The sequence below is a fragment of the Eumetopias jubatus genome, unplaced genomic scaffold, assembly GCF_037043125.1.
Source record: "Eumetopias jubatus isolate StellerSeaLion01/CBP00866 unplaced genomic scaffold, mEumJub1_p1.0 scaffold_12, whole genome shotgun sequence".
NCBI classification, from domain to species: domain Eukaryota; kingdom Metazoa; phylum Chordata; class Mammalia; order Carnivora; family Otariidae; genus Eumetopias; species Eumetopias jubatus.
The window spans coordinates 29504970-29529559 of record NW_028274818.1 but is presented as its reverse complement, the minus strand read 5'-3'; the positions used below and the strand labels follow the sequence as shown (position 1 = coordinate 29529559).

Genomic DNA, 24590 nt, shown 5'->3' with positions numbered 1-24590 from the left:
AACACCTATCCTGTCTTCTAGTGTTTAGTATTATTAATTGAATTAGCAAACTGAAATTAACATAAAACTTTAAGTAGAAACATTAACATGATTTGACATTATTTTGATAAGCCCATATTAAATATAACATAAACTTATATTTACCAAGCAAAAGGGAAAACTAAGAATAAAACAGGTATTTCATATTTATCTTTTAAAAGAAGCACCAACCATTTCTTCCAGTTTCCGTCATTTACTTTCTTCCTAACATTCATTTATTCAACAATAATCCAAGCGCCGATGGGCTTGCGGCTCGCTGGGGACACCGAACAAAAGCATCACCATTCTGAGTCCGACTCCTTGCTGTGCAGGTTCCTAGTTCTGACAACAGCTCCAAGAATATCTATTGAGGAAAAACTGAGGCTTTGTCGAGACAGAAAAAATTTTATTTAGCAATTCATTTTGATAATTTTTTATGACAATCAAAAGGGAAATAAATACAATACAGCAGTATAAATTTGAGATTCAATTAAAAAATTTAAATTGTTAAATTTTTTTGTTTCATGTACATGTCCCATTTACTCAAACCATAGTTATACAGAAATTTCACTATACACAAAAAACTGTTCAGTGGTATCACAAGTCATTTTTTTTTTAAGATTTTATTTATTTGAGAGAGAGCACAAGTAGGGGAAGCAGCAGAGGGAGAGGGAGAAGCAGACTCCCCGCTGAGCAGTGAGCCCGCCATGGGGCTCAATTCCAGGACCCTGGGATCATGACCTGAGCCGAAGGCAGCCACTTAACCGACTGAGCCACCCAGGCACCCCTCATAAGTCATTTTTGAGAATTACTTTTATCATGTTTTCTAATGATGTCCATAAGATTAGCTCCTGTAACCAGGTCATTCTGTGTCTGTTTATCTTTCTGTTGTTCCTTTCTCTTCTGGTCATGAAGGTAGGGGGAATTTAATAACTGGGGGGGAAGAATGGATCCTGTGGGTTTCACTCTTTTTGCAATATCCCAGAAGAGTCTTTTTGAATTGTTATTGATGAAAGTAATTGCTGTTCCATGTTGGCCTAATCTCCCCACTCTTCCAACCTGAAATGAAATGCAAAGGACATTTTCAAAACGTTCATATAAAACCTTAATGTCTCTTGAAAGAAAATGAAGATTAGTATTTAAAGAGGCTTTACTAAGATTAACATTCATTCACATAGCATGTTTTTGAATTGTACATCTCAATGTAGTTTGTGAAATCAATTTAGTAGACTGCCACCAGCATATTTTTAATAAAATAGCTCAAACAGAAAATATCAAAGTGACCACATATAATACAAGTAAGTACTGTTTGTGAAACTTGTGTTTCGGTTACGTATCATGTGTGCATACACGTGTGTGTGTGTGTGTGTGTGTGTGTGTGTGTGTGTGTAGGGTGGTAAGGACATGAAGATGTTTCTTACTGTGGGTAGGTTAAGGTAAAAATTTTTCAAAAGCTACTGCTTTTAGAGCAAGAGGATTATCTACTTTAGATTACTCCAGTGCCTTTGAAATGTGAGATTTAAGCAAATTCGTTTTCACAGTTATTTCTCATTTTGATAAAATTAAATGGACACAAATTGGTGATGGAAACACATGATAAGAAAGAAAATTTACTTGTTTCCAAACATACTGAGAAACTCTTCAGAAAAGGGCAAATACATAGTCATGGGCAATTTCTGCTCCTCAGTTGAAATGTAGAACTTAAAGTCTATATTCAGAGTATTTAAATGAACAGTTGCTGCCAACATATAGGACATTTTTAATGTTGTAAAAAAACAAAACAAAACATGGCCCTCCAGGGAATGAGACTGGGAACAAGGGAAAGAATGTTGTTTTATTTAATTATGTTACTGAATTTTTCCAATAAGACTAAAAATTAAAATAAAATACAGCTGCACTCACATACTGGAAGAAAATATTTACAAATCATGTATCTGGTAAAGGTTTTAAGAATATATATAAAACTTTTACAACTCAGTATAAAAGGACAACCCAACTGAAAAATGGGCAAATAATTTAAACAGACATTTCTCCAAAGAAGATAAACAAACGGCCAGTATGTACATGAAATGATGTTCATTAGTCATTAGGGAAATGCAAATCAAAACACAAAGAGAGGGGGGCCTGGGTGGCTCGGTCGGTTAAGTGTCAGACTCTTGATTTCGGCTTAGGTCGTGATCTTAGGGCTGTGAGACAGAGCCCTGCGTCGGGCTCAGCACCCAGCTCGGAGTCAGCTTGTCCCTCTCCCTCCCCCTCTACCTTCCCACTGTGTGCTCTCTCTCTCTAAAATAAATAAAAATAAAATCTTAAAAAAAAACACAAGGAGATATCACACTTCACACCCATTAGCATGGCTATAATTAAAAATATAAATAAATATTTAATAAAGATTTGGAGAAATTGGAGCCCTTGTGTATCACTGGTGAGAATGTAAAATCGTGAAGCCACATTGGAAAAGAGTCTATCAGTTCCTCAAAATGTTATGCACAGAATTACTGTGTGACCCAGCAATTCCATTCCTAGGTGTATGCCCAACAGAAATGAAAACGAACAAATGTTGGCAAGGATGTGCAGAAAAAGGAACCCTTGTGCTCTGTTAGTTGGAATGCAAACTGGTACAGCTTCGCATGGAGTTTCCTCAAAAAATTAAAAACAGAATTACCATATGATCTAGTAATTCTACTACTGGGTATTTACTCAAAAGAATAGGAAAACACTAATTTGAAAAGATATAGGCACTCCTATGTTTATTGCAGCATTATTTACAATAGCTAAATTATGGAAGCAGCCATGCCACCTCTATGGAAGTGTCCATCCATAGATGAATGGATAAAGAAGACATGGTGTGTGTGTGTGTGTGTGTGTGTGTGTATACATACATATATATATACATATATATAAAATGGAGTATTACTCAGCCATAAAAAAGAATGGAATCTTGCCATTTGTAATAACACGGATGAATCTAGACGGTATAATGCTAACTGAAATAAGTCAGTCAGAGAAAGACAAACACCGTATGATTCCACTCATATGTGGAATTAAAGAAACAAAACAAATGAACAAATTAAAAAAGAGATAAACCAAAAAAGAGACTTTTAACTATAGAGAACAAACTGATGGTTATGGGGCGGGGGGGGATGGGTAAAATAAGTGAAGGGAATTAAGAGTACATTCATCATGATGAGCACTGAGTAATGTATTGAATTGCTGAATCACTATATTGTACACCTGAAACTAATATAACACTGTATGTTAACTATACTGGAATTTAAAAAAAAAAATGAAGACCTATGTCCACATAAAAACTTGTACATGAATGCTTACAGCAGCAGTATTCACAGTAAACAAAATGTAGAAACATGCTAAATCTCTAATAACTAAGGAACAAAGAAAGGTGATATATCCTTACAATGCAATATTATGTAGCAATACAAAATGTACTGATATATGCTACCATATGAGTGAAACTTGAAAACACTGTGATCAGTGAAAAAAGCCAGAGAAGGCTACGTACCATACGATTCCATTTATATGAAATTTCTAGAAGAGATAAATCTATAAAGACAGAAAGTAGCGGTTGCTTAAGGGATAGCACACACATACACGTTTGAGATGAAGAATGGGGAGTGACTGCTGATGGGATGGGTATGGGGTTTTCTTTTGAGATGATAAAAATGTTCTAAAAATTGAGGGTAGTAATGGTAGTACAACCATATGAATATACTAAAAACCACCGAACTGTACACTTTCAAGTGGTGAATTATGTCAATTGAGACAAAATTTATTGAGATATTTTATACTGAGACATAAGCTTTTTAAAAAAATAACTGCAATAGTCTACAAACTCTAAAAGACTTAACAAATTCAAAATTATTTCCCCAGAAGCTCCCTGCCCCTAAATTAAAAGGAGACACATAGGGGCACCTGGGTGGCTCAGTCAGTTAAGAGTCCGACTCTTGATTTCGGCTCAGGTCATGATCTCAGGGTTGAGACTGAGTCCCGCCATCATCGAGCTCCAAGCTCGGCGGGGAGTCTGCTTCCCTCTCCTTCTGCCTCTTCCCCCACTCATGCATACACTCTCTCTCTCTAAAATAAATAAATAAATCTTTAAAAGCAGACACATAGGAATACCTACTATAATTTAAAATACACATATTCTAGCAGTGCCTGGGTGGCTCAGTCAGTTGAGCACCTGACTCTTGGTTTTGGCTCAGATCATGATCTTACGGGTCATGAGAGTGAGTGAGCCCCCAGGAGGCTCTGCGCTCGGCGGGGAGTCTGCTCTGCTTATCCCTCTCCCTCTGCTCCTCCCTCCACTGGTGCTCTCTCTTTCTCAAATAAATAAAATCTAAAATAAATATATAAATCTTAAAAAACATAAAATACATGTATCCTAAAAATATATATATAAATAAAATAGAATAAAATAAAATACACATATCCTTTGACCTATCAGGTCTCCCACACATTTATCTTACAAATATACTGCATGAGAGGAGTAACTATATAGGTGGATGTTCAGTGCAGCATTATTATTATTATTATTTTTCTAAATAGGCTCCATGCCCAGTGTGGAGCCCAATATGGAGCTTGAACTCATGACCTGAGCTGAGATCAAGAGTCAGATGTTTAACCGACTGAGCCATCCAGGTGCCCCACGCAGCATTATTTAATAACAAATATTAGAAACATTTGACTTCCATCAAATTATAAACGATTTATTAAATAAATTATGATAATCCATACAACAGATTACCATGCAGCAATGAAAACAGATCAAGCCCAATTAAACAAGTAAAAACATTTAAAGAGTTTAGAACAGTGCCTGGCCATATGGTAAGCATTTCATATACATTAATATTTTTAAAATGGTACCCATTATGTATGCTAATAAGGAAAGATGCCTAATATGTATTTAATAAAGAAAGGAAGGCATAGATAGTTGGCATAATATGGTCTCATTTATGCAGTAAGTAAAACAGGGTACGTATGCACACGTGTATTTGTGCATAAACAGGCATTTATATTTTCTGCGCCGTTAACTGTCATAACCACTCAAAGGTAGGAGGGCTATCTTACAAAGACCTATTTTTCATTTTGGGGTGCCTGGGTGGCTCAGTCAGTTGGGCATCTGACTTGATTTCGGCTCGGATCAGGATCTCAGAGTCACGAGATCGAGCCCCAAGTTGGTCTCCACGCTCAGCAGGGAATCTGCTGTAGATTCTCTCGCTCCCTCTGCCCCTCCCCCTGCATGCACATGTGCACGCTTTCTCTCTCTCTAGGATACACAAACCTTAAAAAAAAAAAAAAACCCAAAAGACAAAAAATAACATAAACTTATTTTTCATTTTACATCTTTTGTTATTTACATTATTTCTTTTTGTGTATATTCATACTTCAATTACTGAAGCAAGCAAACAAACAATACCCTGATACAGAACTAGAAAAGCAGAAGGATATGGGGCCATTCTGAGTAGAATTCAACACCCCCTTCAACACCCGAGGCCACTGCTCAGGGTACATTGTGAATAACTGAGAGCCACAGGGTTGACATTGGGATAGCAAGAAAATGTTAAATAATTATAATCAGACTACTCTATTTAAGAAGCAAAGAAGCTTCTTAAGTATCTTAATATCTTGGAAAGATGACCAACCAAAATCATTAAATTAAAAGTTTGAAAGAAAATAAACTTCTGATTTGAGTGATCTGAGCAACCCACTCTTATATGATAGTCAATTCCCTGATGCACAGGTAAATGGGGTGGCACCGAGAGAGAGAGGCACTGCTATATTACTAAGTAAAAATACAAGCAACAATGCATTCAAGGCACTAAAAGCGTTTCAGTGGGTGATCCAAGTAAATGTGGCATTCAGAGGTAATTCTAAGAACATGACAGAAAGACTTTACTTGAAGAGTCTGTAAGTGATGCCAGAGAAGGAAGACAGGTAGCACTCAGGGAGATAAGGTGACGCTAAGAGAAAGGTCTATTTCTGCTCCAAAGAAGAGCTGCTGTTATCTCTGGCAGCAAAATAAAGAAATAAAACTTTAATAGGTGAAAGTCTAGAACAAATAAGGATATGAAGAAGAGATGAAGACAAGATTCCTAAAAAAAACCAAATACTTTAATGGATTAATTTTATTTTGGCCAGATATATTAACTTAAAACAAAGCCTTTTTTCCCCGATTATAAAAGCCATTTAATATGCTTACAGAATAAGAAATATAAAGGAAGTAAAAATAAACCAAAAACTAACTACTTAAATTTTTTTTAAACTAACATTTTAGGTTATTATTTCTAATAATTTTTAACCCATTTTAGGCATACATACAGTTCTTTAAAACAAAATTTAGTTTACATCCATATATACATATTTTTAAAGATTTTATTTTTAAGTAATCTCTACTCCCAACAGGGGGTTTGAACTCATAACCCTGAGATCAAGAGTCACATGCTCCACCAACTGAGTCAGACAGGCGCTCCTATACATATATGCTTTAAAAACAAAACGATATGAGTTTTTTTATGTCTATGATAAAACGTTTTTTCTTTTTAGTTACCGTTCTACTGACAATGCCTCGCGCAAGAAAACTCATAATGGAAACATATAAAATCTCTTTACCTGATGCACATACTCATCCATACTTGACGGCATATCGAAATTGACAACCAGCTTGACAGTGATCAAGTCTAGGCCTCGTCCCAGGACTCCTGTGCTCACTACAACTTCATAGTCTCCTTCAAGTAATCCCTTCCCCACAAAGCAACACAATTCATTATTCAGAATTTATCTTACGTGGTTTTATATAATTCAGATATCTTTTTTTTTCAAAACTTTCTTCACTATTGTTGCTGTATCTTTTCAATAAGTAAAGGTCTTAGTATACCTGAGAAACGTGTGCAGTTTAAGTTCTTCCTGGCCCCTCCCCACCCCCGCATCAATTTTTTCCTATTAATGTACTCTGGCAAACTTTTCCAAGGGGGAATTACTGCTCTGCCCCAGTCTAAACTGACCTGATTTCAGAAATGGTGGATTCTGAATTAGTAATCTATTTAGATTAATCCTGTAGGGAACAGGCTTATTGCTCCCAAAACACAGAAGCCTGAGCAAGAGAACAATTAGCTCACAGTCACTGTTTGCCTGAAGTTCTTGCAGTCATTAAAAAAACATCTGCTTTAAAAACCAGCTGGTAATATGGGGTCCCTTGAAAAGACAATGCTGAGTGTCAAACCTTCAATATGTTTTTCCTTTCTGTTTGTGATTTCTCCGAATGTATAGATACGGTTTTTAGACCTGTGATTTTCTGCACTGCCTCGCTCAAGAGATCTGCTCCCAACTTGCAGTCCACAAATACTAACACTGGAGGCTTGAAGAGTTTCTTATCCTGAAAAATGAAAAACATGTATTTAAAATTATTCATAGAGGGGCGCCTGGGTGGCTCAGTCGTTAAGTGTCTGCCTTCGGCTAAGGTCATGATCCCGGAGTCCTGGGATCAAGCCCCGCATCGGGCTCCCTGCTCCACGGGAGGCCTGCTTCTCCCTCTCCCACTCCCCCTGCTTGTGTTCCCTCTCTCGCTGTGTCTCTCTCTGTCAAATAAATAAAATCTTTAAAAAAATAAATAAAATAATTCACAGAACATAAATTACAATGGGAAGTTTTTCTGAAAACATTAGTATAAGCTAGTTATCCATAGGTTTATAGAGGAAAAATGAGTGTTAAAATGTTTTCTTTCAAATATGCACAAACAGAAGTGCAAAACTCTACTGCTCTGCACATTTCTCCATCATTTCATTAATATAGCAAAAATAACTTTAAAATTTTGAGTGCAATTTAAAATTTTAAATACTGTTCCTAAGTAAGTACAAACCATATTTAACTTAATACTTTATTTTTTAATTAATTTTTTTGAGAGAGCGTGCGCATGCACACAAGCTGGGGGAGGGAGAGAGGGAGAGAGAGAATCTTTAAGCAGGCTCCACACTGAGCAAGGAGCCCAACATGGGGCTCGATCTCAAAACCCTGAGATCATGACCTGATCCGAAATCGAGTCAAATGCTTAACTGACTGAGCCACCCAGGCGCCCCCTTTATACTTTATTTTTAAATAACTGAGCTTACACATTATCACCCACTTAATACATTTCTATTTAAACAAATTACTGCTGGGACGCCTGGGTGGCTCAGCCGGTTAAGCAGCTGCCTTCGGCTCAGGTCATGATCCCAGGGTCCTGGGATCGAGTCCTGCATCGGGCTCCCTGCTCAGTAAGGAGCCTGTTTCTCCCTCTGCCTAGTGTTCTCCCTGCTTGTGCTCTCTCTCTTTCTGACAAATAAATAAAATCTTAAAAAAAAATAAGTTACTGCTAAAAAATTCTATTTCTCAAGGACAGAATGGCCAAGAAAGAACTTGTCTTTATCTGATACATAAAACTACAAAAATTTTTTGAAACAAAAAAATATTATTTAGGAATAATCTTGATATTTAAATGTCTTTCTATAATACGGAAAATAAAAAGCAACCCTGCATCCATAGAGCATTTATTTGATCCCCACAGAATTCCGAAGTAAAGCAATTTATTATTAAATATCTATACTAAATTCTGCAAAAGCTGCATCTAAAAATCATTATCTTAAGAACTGTGAAAGATGCAAACACAATCTACAAAACAGGGTTGCTTTACTACTCACATTTAAGATTTCAAATAATTTTTTCTTTTTGGCTGGTTCTTCCACCCACAAAATAATCTGGCGCACACTGGAACAGGGCAGGTTCTTTTCCCCAGTGATAATTCTCACAGGATTATGCAGAAGCTGGCTTGCTAGTTGTTCTATGCTAGTTGGAATTGTAGCTGAAACCAAAATGGTCTGACCATCATTAGGAACGTTTTCCAAAATGTCAAGCACTTGCTGTTGAAAGCCCATCTTTAACATGGTATCGGCCTAAAATAAAATCATTTTAAAGTTAGTCCTATTTGACATTAAAACCCTGAGCCACCCAAGGAAAAAACAGATATGATTAAGAACATAAAAAATTAAAAACTTTTAAACAGAAGAATATACCACAATGTGAAAAGATAAAGAATTGGGAAAATATATATTTACATAAAATTAAATATTGTATAATTATGTTTTTAGTAATATACAAAGATTCTTATGGCATTATTAATAGTGGCAACAAATATATAAACCCTAAATATCCATCAATTGGGGATTTGGTAAATAAAATATGGTAGATCCATCCACATAATACAACCTTATGCTATCATTAATTATGAGCGGAAAGTCCTTTATTAAGTGATAATGAGTCACTATTAGGAAGAAAAACGCAAAGTACAGAACACTATGTGTACATGATACCATTTGTATAGTGCTAACTCTGGGGAAAAGGCCTGTAAGGCTGTGGAAGGGAATGCAATTTAATTTTTCAAACCCAAAGTTTGCAAAGTTTGGGGCTTTTTTTTCTACCACGGGCATATATTTATAATAAAATATTATATAAATTTAAAAAATTTAGTGTTGAGGGCTTTCACTTCCGTATATACTTCTGCATTGCTAGTTTTCAAAAACAATTTATGTATTACTAAGCAAACAGAAGAAAAAATTTTAAGTTAGTGCTGCTTTAAAATAATGAAAGATAAAGGCTATCTTGATTTTTAAATACAATCCAGGTATCTATAATTTTGAAAAATAAGAGTATTCAGACTAAAGCATTGCATTTTTAAGTGTCTGCTAACATGGAAGTTTGAACACTAGTTTTAATATTATTCATTCTATGACATTTCAAAAATCTAAAATAATCATGATGGTCTAGATTTGATCCTGGCTCTACCTTAGACCTTAAATTAAGCATGCTAATGAATGGCTATACGCCTCAGTTTTTCCTTTTACAAATGAGAATGATGATAATAATAATTACCCCGTAGGGCTGTTATGAGGATTAATGAGATAAAATACATTAAGATACTTGGGACCACACTCACAGCATGGTAAGTCTCAATGTTTCAATTCACCATGAGACACAGAGCATGTGCACATGCACACAGTAGTATGTCTTGCAAACATCCGCTTTTCCTCAGTAATCCCACTTAAGCCCCCCTCATCTCAGGAGATGGCCTTCCTTCTCCCTGGTTCAGAAAACAGAGAGGCCATAAGAAATAAATTCGCCCAGTATCTCTTCTCATCCAAGCTTCCCTGCATCTAATCTGTTTAGGCTAACAAGCCCCAAGTCCAGCTGCTTCTCTCCAGCTCACAGTTGTGAGACTGCTCCTCATCCTGTCACCCCCATACCTGAAGTCATCCATCCCAAGCATCCAGAATGTTCTAGAACATAAAACGTCTGTTACTCCTCTGCTTAAACCCTCCAGCAATTTCCCATCACACATAGACTAAAACCCAACTGCTAACCACAGCCTGAAGTCCTACAGTTTTCACCCTCATCCACTTCTCTGACGTCATCACCTACCACTCCTCCATGTCACGCCCCACGACCCTGCCACACCAAGCTTCTTTCTGTCCCTGACTACCCCAATGTTCGCTCCCACATTAGCAGCTGCGCACTGCTGTTCTATCTGAAGCAGTCTTTCCTCCACATGGGTCTTTGTGTGGCTGGCTCCTTCTCGTTCAGGTCTCAGCAGAAATGTCACTTAGAGAGCCCTCCTCTGATACCTAATTTCCCAGTTGTCTCTGTCACATGACCTGTGTACCGACATCTGTCATGGCTTATCTCACTTTCCATTGTATCCTCAAAACCAAGGACAGTCTCTAGCATGTAAAAAGCCCTCAAAATGCATTTCATGAACAAACAAGCACTGAAAAAGCACTGTCAGGCAGCTCACTAGTCGGGGTGTCCCAAATCCCCTTACAGACAACAATCACCCAGGACGAGTTTTTTAAATATTCCTGGACTCCAACTCAGGCCTGTTGACTCAGGATACCCAAGTAAGAGGTCTGGTCTTCCATTACATTCACTGAGCACACTGGGTGATTCTTACCTTTAGGGAAACTTGGGCCAACACTGTGCTTGATTGTGGGGATATATCAAGGAACATAATATAAGAGAAATGATATAGTCTACATACAGGTCAACAGAGCAGAGAGGAAAGAAGGCCTGAAGTCTATCTGGGGGACTGATGGAAGGTTTCAGAGACATGGACACATAAAGAAGAGCAGGTAGATGGGATGGGAGAGAATTCTAGACTAAAGGACAGATACATGGAAGACACAGAGTGACAGAGCAGAGTTTTCTAATTTTAAAGCAATTATCTTAGTCTCCATGCCTGACCATTCCTGTATCTTCACCCTCCTCTCAAAACAGTGGCCTCTTTTCAGGGAGAGTACTTGTTCTCAGTTCCTTCCTGGTCTCTCAGATTACGTCTCTATTTACAGACTCATCTTCAAACTCCACAAGCAGACACTTAGCCCCAGCCTTTGTCCCTCTCGAACCTTCCTCCCTGGAGAAACCAGTGTGGCTCATGGACGCTAATGCCCATTTCTCATATCCACACAGTATTTCCCCTTCACCCACCATTCACAAGAAATTTGACATCTCTAAAACCAAACTCAAATATTATTGTCAAGCCCCAACCCATACCCACTTGTCCTTTACTTAAAATTAAAGGCACCACCAGAATTTATGGAGTCCCCTCAACCACCTTCTTCTTCATCTTTTCTCATATTCAGCCACTAGAAGATTCACGAATGATTTATAGCGATTCTCAGATGTACTCATGCCTGCCACTGCCTCCACCCTGTCCCTGACCCTGCTCACCTACTGTCTGGGTTGCTTGCCATTCTGTCCCACAGATTCTTTCTTCTTTAATGTCTCTTACATGGAGCAGAATAACCTTGCTAAACCACCACTTTCCACATGTGACACCCAAACTCAATACTTTAGAAAGCCTCATTATTTCCCACATCAAATCCGAAGTCCTCCGCCTCCCTTTCAAGGTCCTCTATGACTTGACCCCACCCTAACTACCCAACTTTACTTCCTGTTATTTCTCAGGAAGAATGCTTCAAGCTGGCTGGCCTCTCTGTGCTTGTGCTTGGCCTTTCTGGCTCTGCTGATGTTGTTAGCTTCTTCACCTGGAATACTGAGACATGGTCTAGGTTTCTAAATCCTTTTCCATCTGTGGACGACCAGATCACATCCCATGACATCGGAGAAGCCATTTTTTACGGTGCCAATTCACACATTCTCTCCTTTCTCCTTAACTGTCCTGAACAATTAACATATCATACGTAGTCCCATTAGTTCACTAACAGTTTATATCAGGATTCAGCAAACTAAGGCTCTTGGGACAAACACAGACCTTCATGTGTTTTTGTAAATAGAGCTTCATGGAAAAGCAGTCACACCCAATCATTTACCTACTATCTATGGTTGTACTGAGCAGTTGCAACAGAGACCATGTGGCCCCCAAAGCCTAAAATATATCCTATCTGCTCCTTTACAGAGTTTGCCATTCCCTGGCCTGCATTACACCTTCCACCACTTTTGTATTTCAGGATAGATGATAATGTTCTTGCCTTTACTTCAAGTGTTTGTGTCTTTTTCTCCAGTAAGATTTCTGCACTTTGTAGGCCGGAATAATATTTAAAATTTCTTTGTGATGCCGTCCCAACTGACCCAGAGTTGGTCAATCTGTACCTAAAGAGCACTTCTGTGCCAACGTTTCAGTACATGACCAATTATGTTGTTTACCAGGTCATCTCCTTAAAGGTGGAGGAGCTGGGACGGAGGCTGCAGAGAGCAAGCACTCAGCACAGGTTTGCTGAATGAATACTCCTTTTGTATTCTGAGCACAGCACTGAGGTGCCCTGTGAAAGCTCATTCCTTGGCGAGAGTGGAAATGTGGAGAGAAGCAAGCAGGAATGGAACCTAACTTTAAAATCTGTATGAGGGTCAGTTTTTCAGGCTCAGAGCATGGCGAGAACTTCAGAGCACGGTGAGAACTTCAGGGCACATGGGCTTATCAACAACAGGAAGCCTACCCATACTTGCAGGGTGGAAGTAAGTCTGATGATAATCAGATGCAATAAATCAGTTAAAACAAAAGGCACACCAGGAAAATGCTGACTTAGCAGTACTTTTTAAAGGACTGAATAACAGTTCACAATAGCCAAGGTATGGAAACAACCCAAGTGTCCATCAGCAGATGAACAGATAAAGAAAATGAGGTGTATAAATATTATTCAGATGGAAAATTCCTTCACTTTTAGTAACATGGATGGACCTGGAAGACATTATACTCAGTGAAGTAAGCTAGACAGAAAAAGACAAAAACTATATGGTATCATTTATACGTAGAATCTAAAAAAGAAGAAAATAAAAGTCAAATTCATAGAAATTAGGAGAAAAATGATTGCCAGGGGCTGGAGAGTGCGTGAAATTGGGAGAGGTCTGGGGTTAAAGGGTAAAACTTTAAGTTATAAAATACATAAGGTCTGAAATCATAACACGGTTACCACAGTTGACACCAATGTATTGTATAATTGAAATTTGCTAAGGGAGTAGAACTTAAATGCTCTCACACACAAAAAAGTAAATATGTAAGAAAAAAACAAAAAAATAATAAAGGACTGAATATAATTACACTTATATAGGACTTTTCAGTCTATGAGACACGTTCACAATCACTACTTCGTCCTTGCCACAACTCCGGAAGATTAAATGACTTGTCCGGCGTGCCACAGTGGGTGGAGGAAAGGCTCAACTCCTAGTCTTGCAGATCTTACGTGTTCTTTCCACACCCTCTGGTACCCTACTGCTACTTCCGGGGGCCCACAGAAGGTGGGCCACGTTGCCATCACTGGTCAGCCCATGGACCCCACATTTCTGATCACCGCTGGTGGGACATGTGTGAGAGTGAGTGTGCGATGCACTGCGGGCAGAACCGGCCCATGCCCAGTCTGGGCGGACACATGGCTTTCTGTCCCCATGCCTGTTCACGTGGTGGAATATCATCAGATAATAATATATTTATTTCCTCTTACTAAGCAAACCAAAACTATAAAAATGCCTATATGCTCTATGTCACACTGAAAATCACAACCACAGACACTTATGTCCACATAGAAAAAAATACAAAAGGTCATCCCACTAAGCATCATTAGCTACTTCCAAAATCCCTCTTAATAGTTATTTGCCACAGATACATTTATTTTTGTAGACAAATGATAGCCAGTGTCAAATGTTTAAAAAACTTATCACTGAGAATATAGATGCTGGATTTGTGTTTTCTGTCACTTAGGAAAAGACAGCTGCTTGTATTTATTAATGTGGTTTCATTTTGGTGCACTATAGGTTAGCAGCAGCGCTACACAGGAACCAGCTTAAGACTGACTACTACAGTTAAAAAAAAAAAAATTCCTAAATTTTTTCCTTTGGGGGAGAAAATGCCTGAATACATGGTGAGATTATATAACTGTAATATACTTTTCATAAATTATATAAAATTATGTGACTAATATTCTAAACAACACTACTTACTTCATCTACTACTACAATTTTTATACCACGGAGTTCCACAGAGCTCTGTTTTACTATATCCAGAAGTCGCCCAGGAGTTGCTATGATAACCTGAAGAATAGAGAAAAAGAAAAAAAAAATTAGATAAAATTCCTTCCTTTCTTCCTTCCTTCTTTCTGTCTATACTTACTGAGTGGCTAATATGTGCCAGCCACTGGGTTAAGTCCTCAGAATTCAATGATGATTAAGTCACACATAGTCTCTGCTCTCATGAATCTTATAACACAAAGGAAGGAACAGATAAAACAAATAAATGCCCATGAGGTCAGTATAACATGCAGTGAATGGAGCCATCTATCCAGTCCTAGCTGACATATAAGCTAAAACCTAACGGAGTAGTGGGAGCCGCTGAGGAGAGGGCAGCGGGAAAACATCCAAGAACCTTCTGAAGCTGGCTGACCCCTGAGGCTTCCACGGGGTGAAGAGCGGGTAGAAAGACTTGGATGAGGCTTGAAACAAGGCAGAGGCCAGACCTGGAAGGGCCCTGCAGGCAGGCTGACCGTTATCTGGCTCTGTAAACAAGTGCAAATCCCTTAACCTCTTTGGGCCTGCTGTTTTGTTTTTAAATTAAAAGGCTGGGCACAATGATTTCTAAAGTTGCTTAAGGCTCTTAACACTTTTATAATACATTAGTTAAAGCAGTGGTTAAAAGTAGGGCCTGTTTAGTCAAACTTCAGTAGGGATCTTAGCTCTAGCACTTAATAATGGTATGAGTCTCTGTTCTCACATTCATAAAATGGAAATGATAATAATTATTGTGAGGATTAAATGAGACAGTGCCTGGTGTAAAGTATAGTAGAGTTACAAGTGATCTAATAAATTCAATTGTATTCCACTTTTCAAGGACACACCAACACCATGGTGAGATAGATCACGGAGAATGATGAAATTTCAGGGTTGTAAGGATCTGTATCTACAGAACTAGAGTTCCGCTTAGTTTCTTCAGAAATACCGTAAACATTTAAATGTTTTAATTATTTTGAACTGAGTTCATCCCTTCTATTCCTATTCCATGTTTCCCCCTCTGCTGGTTTGGAAATTATAAACTTTTTTCCCCATTCTTTTAGTGCGGGAATTCCCTTGAATTTTAATAAACGTATATAAACTTAATACTAAAGTAAACTGACATATTTACCTTTTTCTTGAACAATCAAGGGCAAACGATTTAACACCAATCACAACTTTCATGCACTTATATGCTACAGTCGGCCAATATTTTACTTCTATTTCTTTTTAAACCCACAGATTGTTCATTATGACTTTTTGTTTAGTCAATGTGTGTTTACATTTACCCACATGCTTAGGATTTTCTTTGCTCGCCATTCTTTCTTTGATCCCACACCTTCTTTTCCAGAATCATCTTCTTTATATGCAGAATATCTTAGTTTAGTGTTCTTTTAGATAAATCTACTGGTAATAAACTCTCTCAGTTTTGTTTATCTGAAAAGGTCTCTACTTTGCCCTGGCTTTTGAAAGATCACTTTGTTGAAGAGACAGATTTTTCAGTTATTTTTTCTCAGAGAGTATCTGTGAAGGACACGGCCTGGCATGGGGAGTGGGAGAGTCAGCAGGGTGACGTGGGGGCCTCCGGAGAAAGATGACCCTGCACAGGGTGTTGCAGTCTAAGGGGGTGAAGAGTGTACAGGGTGGAGTTTAGGAAGGAAGGCATCACTGTGGGGCAGGGGATGGAGATGAGGATGGGTGAATGGTTACATATAAGATGGTTGATCAGGTAAATAAATATATACAAGATAACAGATAGCAGGTTTCTCACTGCCAGAGTGACAAATATGGAAAGAGAAAATGTCAAAATGAATCTTGCTGCATTGAATTAGAGTTGGAAGTATCGACATGAACCCATGGTCTATGATAAATGTAGATGCAGAAATACGTCTGACTTATGAAATATTCTCTCCTTTATTCACTGAGAAGTGCTAGGAGCAATGATAACTTAACAGCAGAGAGCCAATAGCAGTGAACCCAACCAAGAGCCCAGATCTTGGTTCCTAAATACTATCCTCTACCAGGAGTCAGGGCAGTATGGGGAAAGGCATGATTCCAGGGCAGAGCCAAAGAAAAAACAATGTAAGCATGAACATCTTCTTCACATAGAAAGAAACAAAGCGCTCAAAGAATGATGGGGATATAATAAAAGGCCACAGAAACTAACTTCACAGTGTTTCCATGCTCAAATTGGGGAACTGGAGAACCAAAACAAATAATGGTAATAACGGATTATAATCCTTTAAATATAATAGGTAACCATGAGTCATACTGATATATATAAAGAAAGAATAAGTTGGAAATTTGGTAAAGCACAAGAAATTTACAGTATGAAAGTACTCAAAATACTTAACTAAATACAAAGGGAAAAAATAAACTTTACAGTTACTTTACAGATGATATCACCCATAAAAGGACAAACTGTGTATCATCTAAAAGGATGCAATGAAAAGAACAAAGCATCTCTTCCATGATATTCCTTTCAAAGATACATAACTTGAATCTAATCAATTGAGGGACCTTCTTCAAAGTAAGCAGTTTATAATCCTTAAAAGTGTCAAGATCATGAAAAAAAAGCAAAGGCTGAACTGTTCTAAACAGAAGGAGATGAAAGAGACATGACAACTAAATGCAAAATGTGATTCTGAATTGCATTCTTGTGCTGTTAAAAAGAAAAGTTGACGGGACGATTAGTAAAACATGAATGGGCTCTGAGGAGTAAATGACAGCAATGGTAACTCCTGAAGCAGTCCAGTGTTTCAATGTTAACTTCCTGATTCTGTAACTGTATTGTGGTTATGTGGGATAATGTCTTCATTTGTAGGAACCACACTCTAAAGTATATTAGCTATGGATCCTTAGATAAATGCCATCTTCCTGAGATTCAACTTCTCAACCATAAAAGATGGGATATGCCCACCCAGCTTCAAGAGCAAATGTGATGATTAAATGAGATAATGAAGGTGAGAACATCCAGCAGCATTTGGCATATGACAGGCACTCAATAAATTGTGTTCCTTTCTGATATAAAACAACCTTAAAAAAATTAAGGCTTACTTGGTTAAGAATTTAAAGGTCAACCTACAAAAACAAAAACAAAAATAAAGGCTAACCTAAAATCACACTTATGAGTTCTTCAAAGGCAAAAACAAAACACCACCACCAAAAAACCCAAGCTCCCATATTGCTTATACTTTTCAAAGGCATTTTATCAAATTGGTGCTTACCTTCACATGTTGTCGCAAACGATAAAGCTGTGGGGGTAAGGGTAAGCCCCCTACCAGAAGAACAGTTTTCATGCGTGGCAGACCACTCATCAGTTCTTTAGCTTGGCTCTCTATCTGAATGGCTAACTCTCTTGTTGGTGTAAGAATGAGTGCAGATGGAGTTTTGCTCTGCAAAGATGTGAAAAACAAGTTTAAAAAATGCCAGCAATTAATTCCTGCTGATGTGGACTAAATCTTCAAAGTGATTCTGGGAGTGTTCCTTTCAGTTCAACTGGATATGAACCCTCCTGCCTTCTGTTCACTGCAGATTTCCTCCCCCCAAAACCACCGTAAATTGAACCCTTCCTTATGTAACAGATATACAGTGAACAGTCAAAACTGGGGCCAGGGAGAAGCACCCACGATAACCAGGGTGGGAAAACTGAAGGTCAACTGGATGCTGCAATCTCTAGCCACGCTCCTCTGAAGAGAAAACCATGAAGATCTGGTTAGAGCTTGGTATTCCACCCTTGATAATTCCCCCTCAGCTCTCCTGGAGATTCACTTCTTTCTTTGTCCAAAGAACTTACTGTTATAAATGTCCTATTTCCTGACCTATAGCTCTATTTTGGACATCCAGTGAGTTTTACTTATACTTTGAACATCTAATGTTTTTTTTTCCCTCACATTATCTTCTATGATTCTTTAGTTTTCCAAATTTCTTTACCTCTCCTCTCTTTGCCTGCGTTTTGCACTGATTTCCCTTCCTGTCCTACTTCAGACCTCACAGACTCACTAGTACTTGGCAAATATGTCAGGGAAATTAATTACGTGTGGGGGTGCTTTGCACACTATAAACTAACAAAGTAAGGTAGCATTATTTTAAGATGAATCATGAATCACATTTAAGTGTGTATTTTGAACTCTATAATAACATTCCAACTTTGGTATAAATCAGTTTTTTCAAAACACAAAATCCAAGGAGGCTACACTGACACAAAAATTGCAGGTCATCCAGTCAGCGGGATTTTTTTTTTCCCCAAAGCAAAAGTCTATTTCTTGAACAGAAAATTTGTTGAAAGAAATTATTTTGTAAGGAAAGGTATTTTTAAGACCTTCAATGAAAAGATCTTTGGTTCAATCCGATAAAAGAAAAATTCCTTAAAATTATGTTTTTCATACAAACTACTATCAGAAGCAAATTCACCACGAGCACTAATGACTTAAGTGATAGTTTCAGTTTGCAGTTTTAACATAGTTAAGGATGAAACTTGGTATATACCTGACTTGCTTCTGAGAGTAACACGTGTGAACTCTTACCTCACATAAAGTTCGGGTGATAACAGGAAGAAGAAAAGCAGCTGTTTTTCCTGAGCCAGTATCAGCACTGGCCAGAATGTCTCTTCCCAGAAGTCCTACAGGAATCATCTGCATTTGGATGGGGGTTGGAACTTCATAACCTGATTTCTTCAAGTTGTGATTCAAGGCCTCAGGGAAACCACAGTGCTCAAAATCAATAATGGGTCTGGTGACATCTTGCCCTTGAACTACAATTCCTAGCTGCCGTTTAAGATTTTCAATCTGGTCTTCCTGAAGGTTCAAAATAAAGGGGTGCTCTTTATAGACATAAAAAGCATTAAGTGGAGACTCTGGCCCAGAATCCGCTTTCTGCGGATCGCTGAGTTTTAATCTCTCTTCCTTTTCCTTTACTTGCAGGAGATGTTTTGCTTTACACTCCAAACTACACACGTCTTCGTCTGTCTTATCACAGATGTACTCTCCGTAACGACCACAAACAACACAGACAGGTTCCCCAGGTTCTGCCCAGCGCTGTGTTTTTGAAAATGACTTAACAGGCTCTTCAGAAAGATCGCTATCCTTTGCATCCTGCTCAGGTCCAACCAAACCAACCTCAGCCAACAGGCCAGCTGTACTGGGGAAAGGGCATGGTTCCACGCTGTGCCCGTCTGATGTTTTGGCTTCTTCTGTAACTAACCCATCAGCTGCATCACCTCTGCCTTCATCCGGCCGCAGGTCTTCTGCATCTGGTTTAATTTTCTTAGCTGCACAACTTTTGCCATCATCATTAGCACTCCTCTTGATTTTTATAGATCTTGGGACAAACATCCTCCAGTATTCTGTTGAGGAAATTATGAGATTCATTTTACCCTCAATAAAGTTCACATATAAAGTTACCATATGGTTATCCTGGAGTCAGCCTAGTGTCCCTGGGCTTTGCCTGAAAGGAATCCAAGAAGGCATCAAGACACTACCTAACAGCAAGCTTTTCCTTCCATTCACAAATTTCCTCTGGTGAAAAAAAAAAAGTCCTTTTCCTTATACATGGAAGTGGTGAAACTTTGCACACTGCTTAATATAGCCTTCTGCATACAGCCTGCTTCTGTCTACTGACCACTTGCACTTTGAAATACCAAATATTATAGAAACTCTGGAGTAAATCCTTCTAGTACATTTTCACAAAAGAAAACAGGAGAGATACTTCACAACTGGGATCTTTAAAATCAAAACCAGAGAAAGCATTGAGAAAAATGCTATTTTGATGTAATAAGTAACACTTACATGTATTGCTCTCTCTGTTCCAAGAACAGCGCTTAGTGCTTCACACTTGAACCTGATCTTCACAAGCTTGTAAAGTAGTACCACCACCCCCGCACAGATATACATATATATTATGCTGTATAATGTATTAGAAGTTTTCACATGAGGAACCTTGGCCAGCTAGAGATTAAGTGGCTTGTCCAAGCTCATACCGTTACTAAGTGTTAGAACTCGGGCACTCTGGGCTCCAGAGCGCAAGCTCTCTACCATTGCTATGCCTTTTTCCACCAAAAATGTTTTTGCAAAATGACTGGATTGTGAAAGGTTTTAACCTAATTTGGGGGCTATTAAATATACCAATAAACATTTTTCTAAAAAAAAAAAATTCTTAAGCTAAATTACCAGATTCAATTTTTCCAGAAAAATTCCAACAAAAAATGCAACTGAAGATCTGGAATTACTATCCTAAGTCTCTGGGAACGTCCAGGAGGTTGGGGGAAGGACGGCTCTATGTCAGCAGGAAAAGCTTGGAACTCAAGGTCCTCAAATGGCGAAACGGAACCGGCTCCGGGAGGCGGCGAGGCCTCCGAGTCCCCCGCGGTCCCCGACTCCTCCCATCGAGCGCTCCCAGACCCTCCCCTCGGGCGTTGCCCCTCACCCCCGCCCCGCGACCCCCCACCCAGAGGCGCGTGCACGTCACGGCGCCGCTAGGAGACGGGGCGGGCGGGGAACCGGGTTCCGGCGGGAGGCCCGGGACTAGGCGACTGCAAGGACGGGAGGGGGAACTGCCTACGGGGCGGTGGGGGTGGGTATCCTACCGCCGCGGCCTAGCGCCCCGCGTCCCAGACGAGAGGGAGCACGACGGGAAGGAGGCCCGAGCTGCCGGGGCCCGCGGCCCGCCCACTGGCGCAGACCTGGGGCCGCGTCCGCTCCCGTTCGGGGCCGGCTTCCCCCTCCAGGCGCTGGGCCGAGCTTCCTGCCGACAAGCCTGGACTCGCTCGACCACGCTACGGTTCGGAGGGGCCGTGCGGAGCGCAGAATCCACTTCTCCGGGTTTTGGGAAAAGGCCGCGGCGCGCCTTAGCGCAACGGGGAAGGCGGGGCTACCGCGGGAGGCGGAGCTTGGCTGGGAGCTGGCGGGGGCGGGAAGAACGGGGAAGGGGCGGGGCCTGGGAAGTTCTGCGCCTTTTCAAGCCCTCTTGCCGGCTCCTGGCAGCTGGTAGCCTGGCTGGAGCTGGCCAGGTTCAGGGCGGGGCAGGTTTGGGGATCCTCTTGGAAGAATTTCCGTCATCGAGTGGGCCGGGACTGGGGAAAAACAGTCTGACCGCCCAGAAAGACTGAAGCTGGTGGCGCGGGAGCCTGGCACACTCAGAAAGTGGGAAGTCTGAGTGTAAAAGGGAGGGGCAGAGGCCCTAGAGGCCTGAAAATCCAATCTGCGTTTAGCTGGCAGAGTAACTCCGAAATTAAACGGAGTAAGTTTAATGCGGTGCATTTGATATACTGGATATTTCCATTCTACCACACCCCACCCAACACCAAAAACAAAATAACCCAAGTCACGGCTCTTGGTCCCTGTGGATTAACGAAAATATTTTCGGTTTTAACTACTTAAAAATCTTTTCAGTCTAATATTTGATGCATGCAAAATAATATTTTGAACAAAAACGTTAAATTTTAAAGCATACTGATAGTGTGAAAGTCTGTGACTCCACCACGTTATTAATATAAGCATATATTCCCTTCTCTCAGATTAACTTCCCTCAGCGACCACAATCCTGAATGTTTCTCCCTGCCATTTTTAGTAGTTTTATCATAACATCCAACTATGGGATCCTAATAAAAATTATATTATAAAAATAATATATATCTAGCCTTGTGGGATCCGCTTTTATCATTCAGCATTTGTTTCTTTGATTCATCCAAGTTAAATGTAAGCAAGCAGTAGAACATTTATTTTTACTGCTATAATACTGTATGTGGGTAAAGCTGTTTTGTGTAGTTATTTATCCATTTTCCGGTGGACACTTGAGTTGTTCGCAGTATTTTTACTTATTAGAGGCAAATTTACCATGCATCTAGTGAAATTTGAGCTTCAGAGCCCCTCAGTCCCATGGGTCCCTTCCATAGCCCTAAAAGGGAAGCCTTGTCAATGTGTTTACATGGTCATATGTTTTTGTAAAATCTTCAGAAGAAGGATATTTAAACCACAATGGATTAGCACCACTTTCTCTTCACACTCCAGCTTCCCCTCCTTCAACACTTCTCAAGTTGGGTGGTGATAGCAGCAATTTGGGGATTGAGCCAGAGTGGGTTGATTTGCAGATACATTTATTTGAGTTCAGTGGAATGTATTTTACGGGTTTGCAGTCTGTTGTATTAGGCTATTGCTTTCCATCCCACAGTAAGAAGGTGTAGGGACGAATGTCATATCAGGATCTGAATGTGTCCTACAGCATCCAAAGCCAGAAGTATACACGTGTTGGGGGAGAAACGTAGTCTGAAATGTAGGGAGCTAGAAGCTGGTCTTAAAATGTATTCCATCTGTAAAATTGTAAGTAGAGGATCGAGGTCTAGCCAATACTTAGTCAAATGGAAGTTCTCTCCCATTAGGAATGTATCCATGATTATATGATTATAAATGCACTTTACATTTTTTCTTTTTTGATGGGAATCATACAAAGTAAAATTTATCAGAATCCCTGAGTTTGTAGATCACAAACCTAGAACAAGACTACAGTGATTCTGTCCAGACTTTTTTTTTACATCCCAAAGGTTAATAATTTTAAAAAGCTGAATAAACCATGCTAAAAGAAAGACTTCACCTTTTTATTCTCTCTATATAAACATTACAGAAATCATTGTCAAATGAAGAGGGGATCAAAGAGTATGCAGCAAAAAAAGGGGGAGGGGGAAGTATAGAAGTGTGTAAAACAACTTAAAACATAGTATGGTACTCACCTGGGTTTTGTCACATTTGTAACTTGTTCTCATTTTTCTCCAATTACATAATCTCATGCCCCATAAAACCCAAATCTGCCCCTGGCAATTACTAACAAGGCTGGTAGGAGCATTCTGTGCACACCTCCTGTGGATGTTCCCGAGTCTCATTTGAACTCAGGAGCAGCACTACCATGTGAGAGAGTATGGGGTGTTCAGCTTTAAAAGATAATGCTGGGGGCACCTGGGTGGCTCAGTCAGTTAAGCGTCTGACTCTAGATTTCGGCTCAAGTCGTGATCTCAGGGTCATGGGATCGAGCCCCACATCAGGCTCCATGCTCGGCACAGAGTCAGCTTGAGATTCTCTCTCTCCCTCTCCCTCCGCCCCTCCCTGCCATGCTCACAGGTGCTCTTTCTCTCTCTCAAATAAATCAGTAAATCTTAAAAAAAAAAAAAGATAATGCTGTAATGTTTTCAAAATGGTGGTACCAATCTATGCTGTCAGCAGCACCCATCAGCCCTCTCTTGTTACTCCACATTCTCTCCAAACCTTGTTCTTGTCAGACTTCTTAATTTTTGCTAGTCTACCAAGAATAAATCACAGTACCCTCAGGTTGAGCATTTTTTCATATGCTGATTGTCCATTCCTGTTTCTCTTCTTCTTCTAAGGGTTTTTCTTAGAAATATCTTATTGATACCAATCTTTTGTCAATTGTACATGTTGCAAATATTTTCCCTGTTTATAGCATGTGTTTTTTCAAGTATTAAAAAAATTTTTTACTCTATTTTGGAAAAAAAAATCAAACTGACAGAAAAGCTTCAGGACTAATACAGTGAACTCCCATTTACGTACCCTTCACATCAATTCACAGTTTGCTATGTTTGTGTATAAAATAGACAATATATACATCATTTTTTTGCTCATCTATTTGAGAGTAAGTTGCAGCATGTATCCCTGAAAACAAATATATTTTTTAGGTACCCATTTTCAAATTTAGGTAGTTTAACACTGATATAATACTAATATCTAACACATAGTCCATGTTGAAATTTGGCCAGTTGTTCCAATAGTGTTCTTTAGAACAATTTTCCCCCCAATCCAGGATCCAGTCCAAGATCTTTTCACTTTCTTTATGGAGCCTTTTATGAACAAAAGTTCTTAAGTTTAATATAGTTGAGTGTGTCAGTCTTTTCTTCTGTAGTTTGCAACTTTGTCACTTAAAAAATCCTTGCCCCGCCAGGGGGTGGGAGATTGGGAGGGGCGGTGGGGTAGGGATGAATATGTGAAGCACAGATGAGTTTTCAGGCAGTGAAAGCATTCTGTATGATACTATAATGG

The 24590-nt window shown here is 39.3% G+C and overlaps 1 protein-coding gene across 4 annotated transcripts; it reads right to left on the bottom strand.

Annotated features, from left to right (window-relative positions):
- Positions 1 to 473: 473 nt before the first annotated feature.
- Positions 474 to 21410, bottom strand: DDX59 (DEAD-box helicase 59). Of its 4 annotated transcripts, none has more exons than XM_028120316.2 (8): positions 21134 to 21410; positions 19077 to 19894; positions 17778 to 17945; positions 14509 to 14598; positions 8706 to 8957; positions 7253 to 7405; positions 6643 to 6771; positions 474 to 1077 (listed from the first exon to the last, which is right to left on the bottom strand). In XM_028120316.2, the coding sequence occupies exons 2-8, from the start codon at positions 19881 to 19883 to the stop codon at positions 814 to 816; spliced, it is 1863 nt and encodes a 620-aa protein (XP_027976117.1). In that variant the 5' UTR covers positions 19884 to 19894; positions 21134 to 21410; the 3' UTR covers positions 474 to 813. The 4 variants fall into 4 exon arrangements, with proteins under 4 accessions (XP_027976117.1, XP_027976116.1, XP_027976120.1 ...); XM_028120315.2 differs by having other exon boundaries at positions 21230 to 21410; XM_028120319.2 differs by lacking the exon at positions 21134 to 21410 and adding an exon at positions 20718 to 20918.
- Positions 21411 to 24590: the final 3180 nt, after the last annotated feature.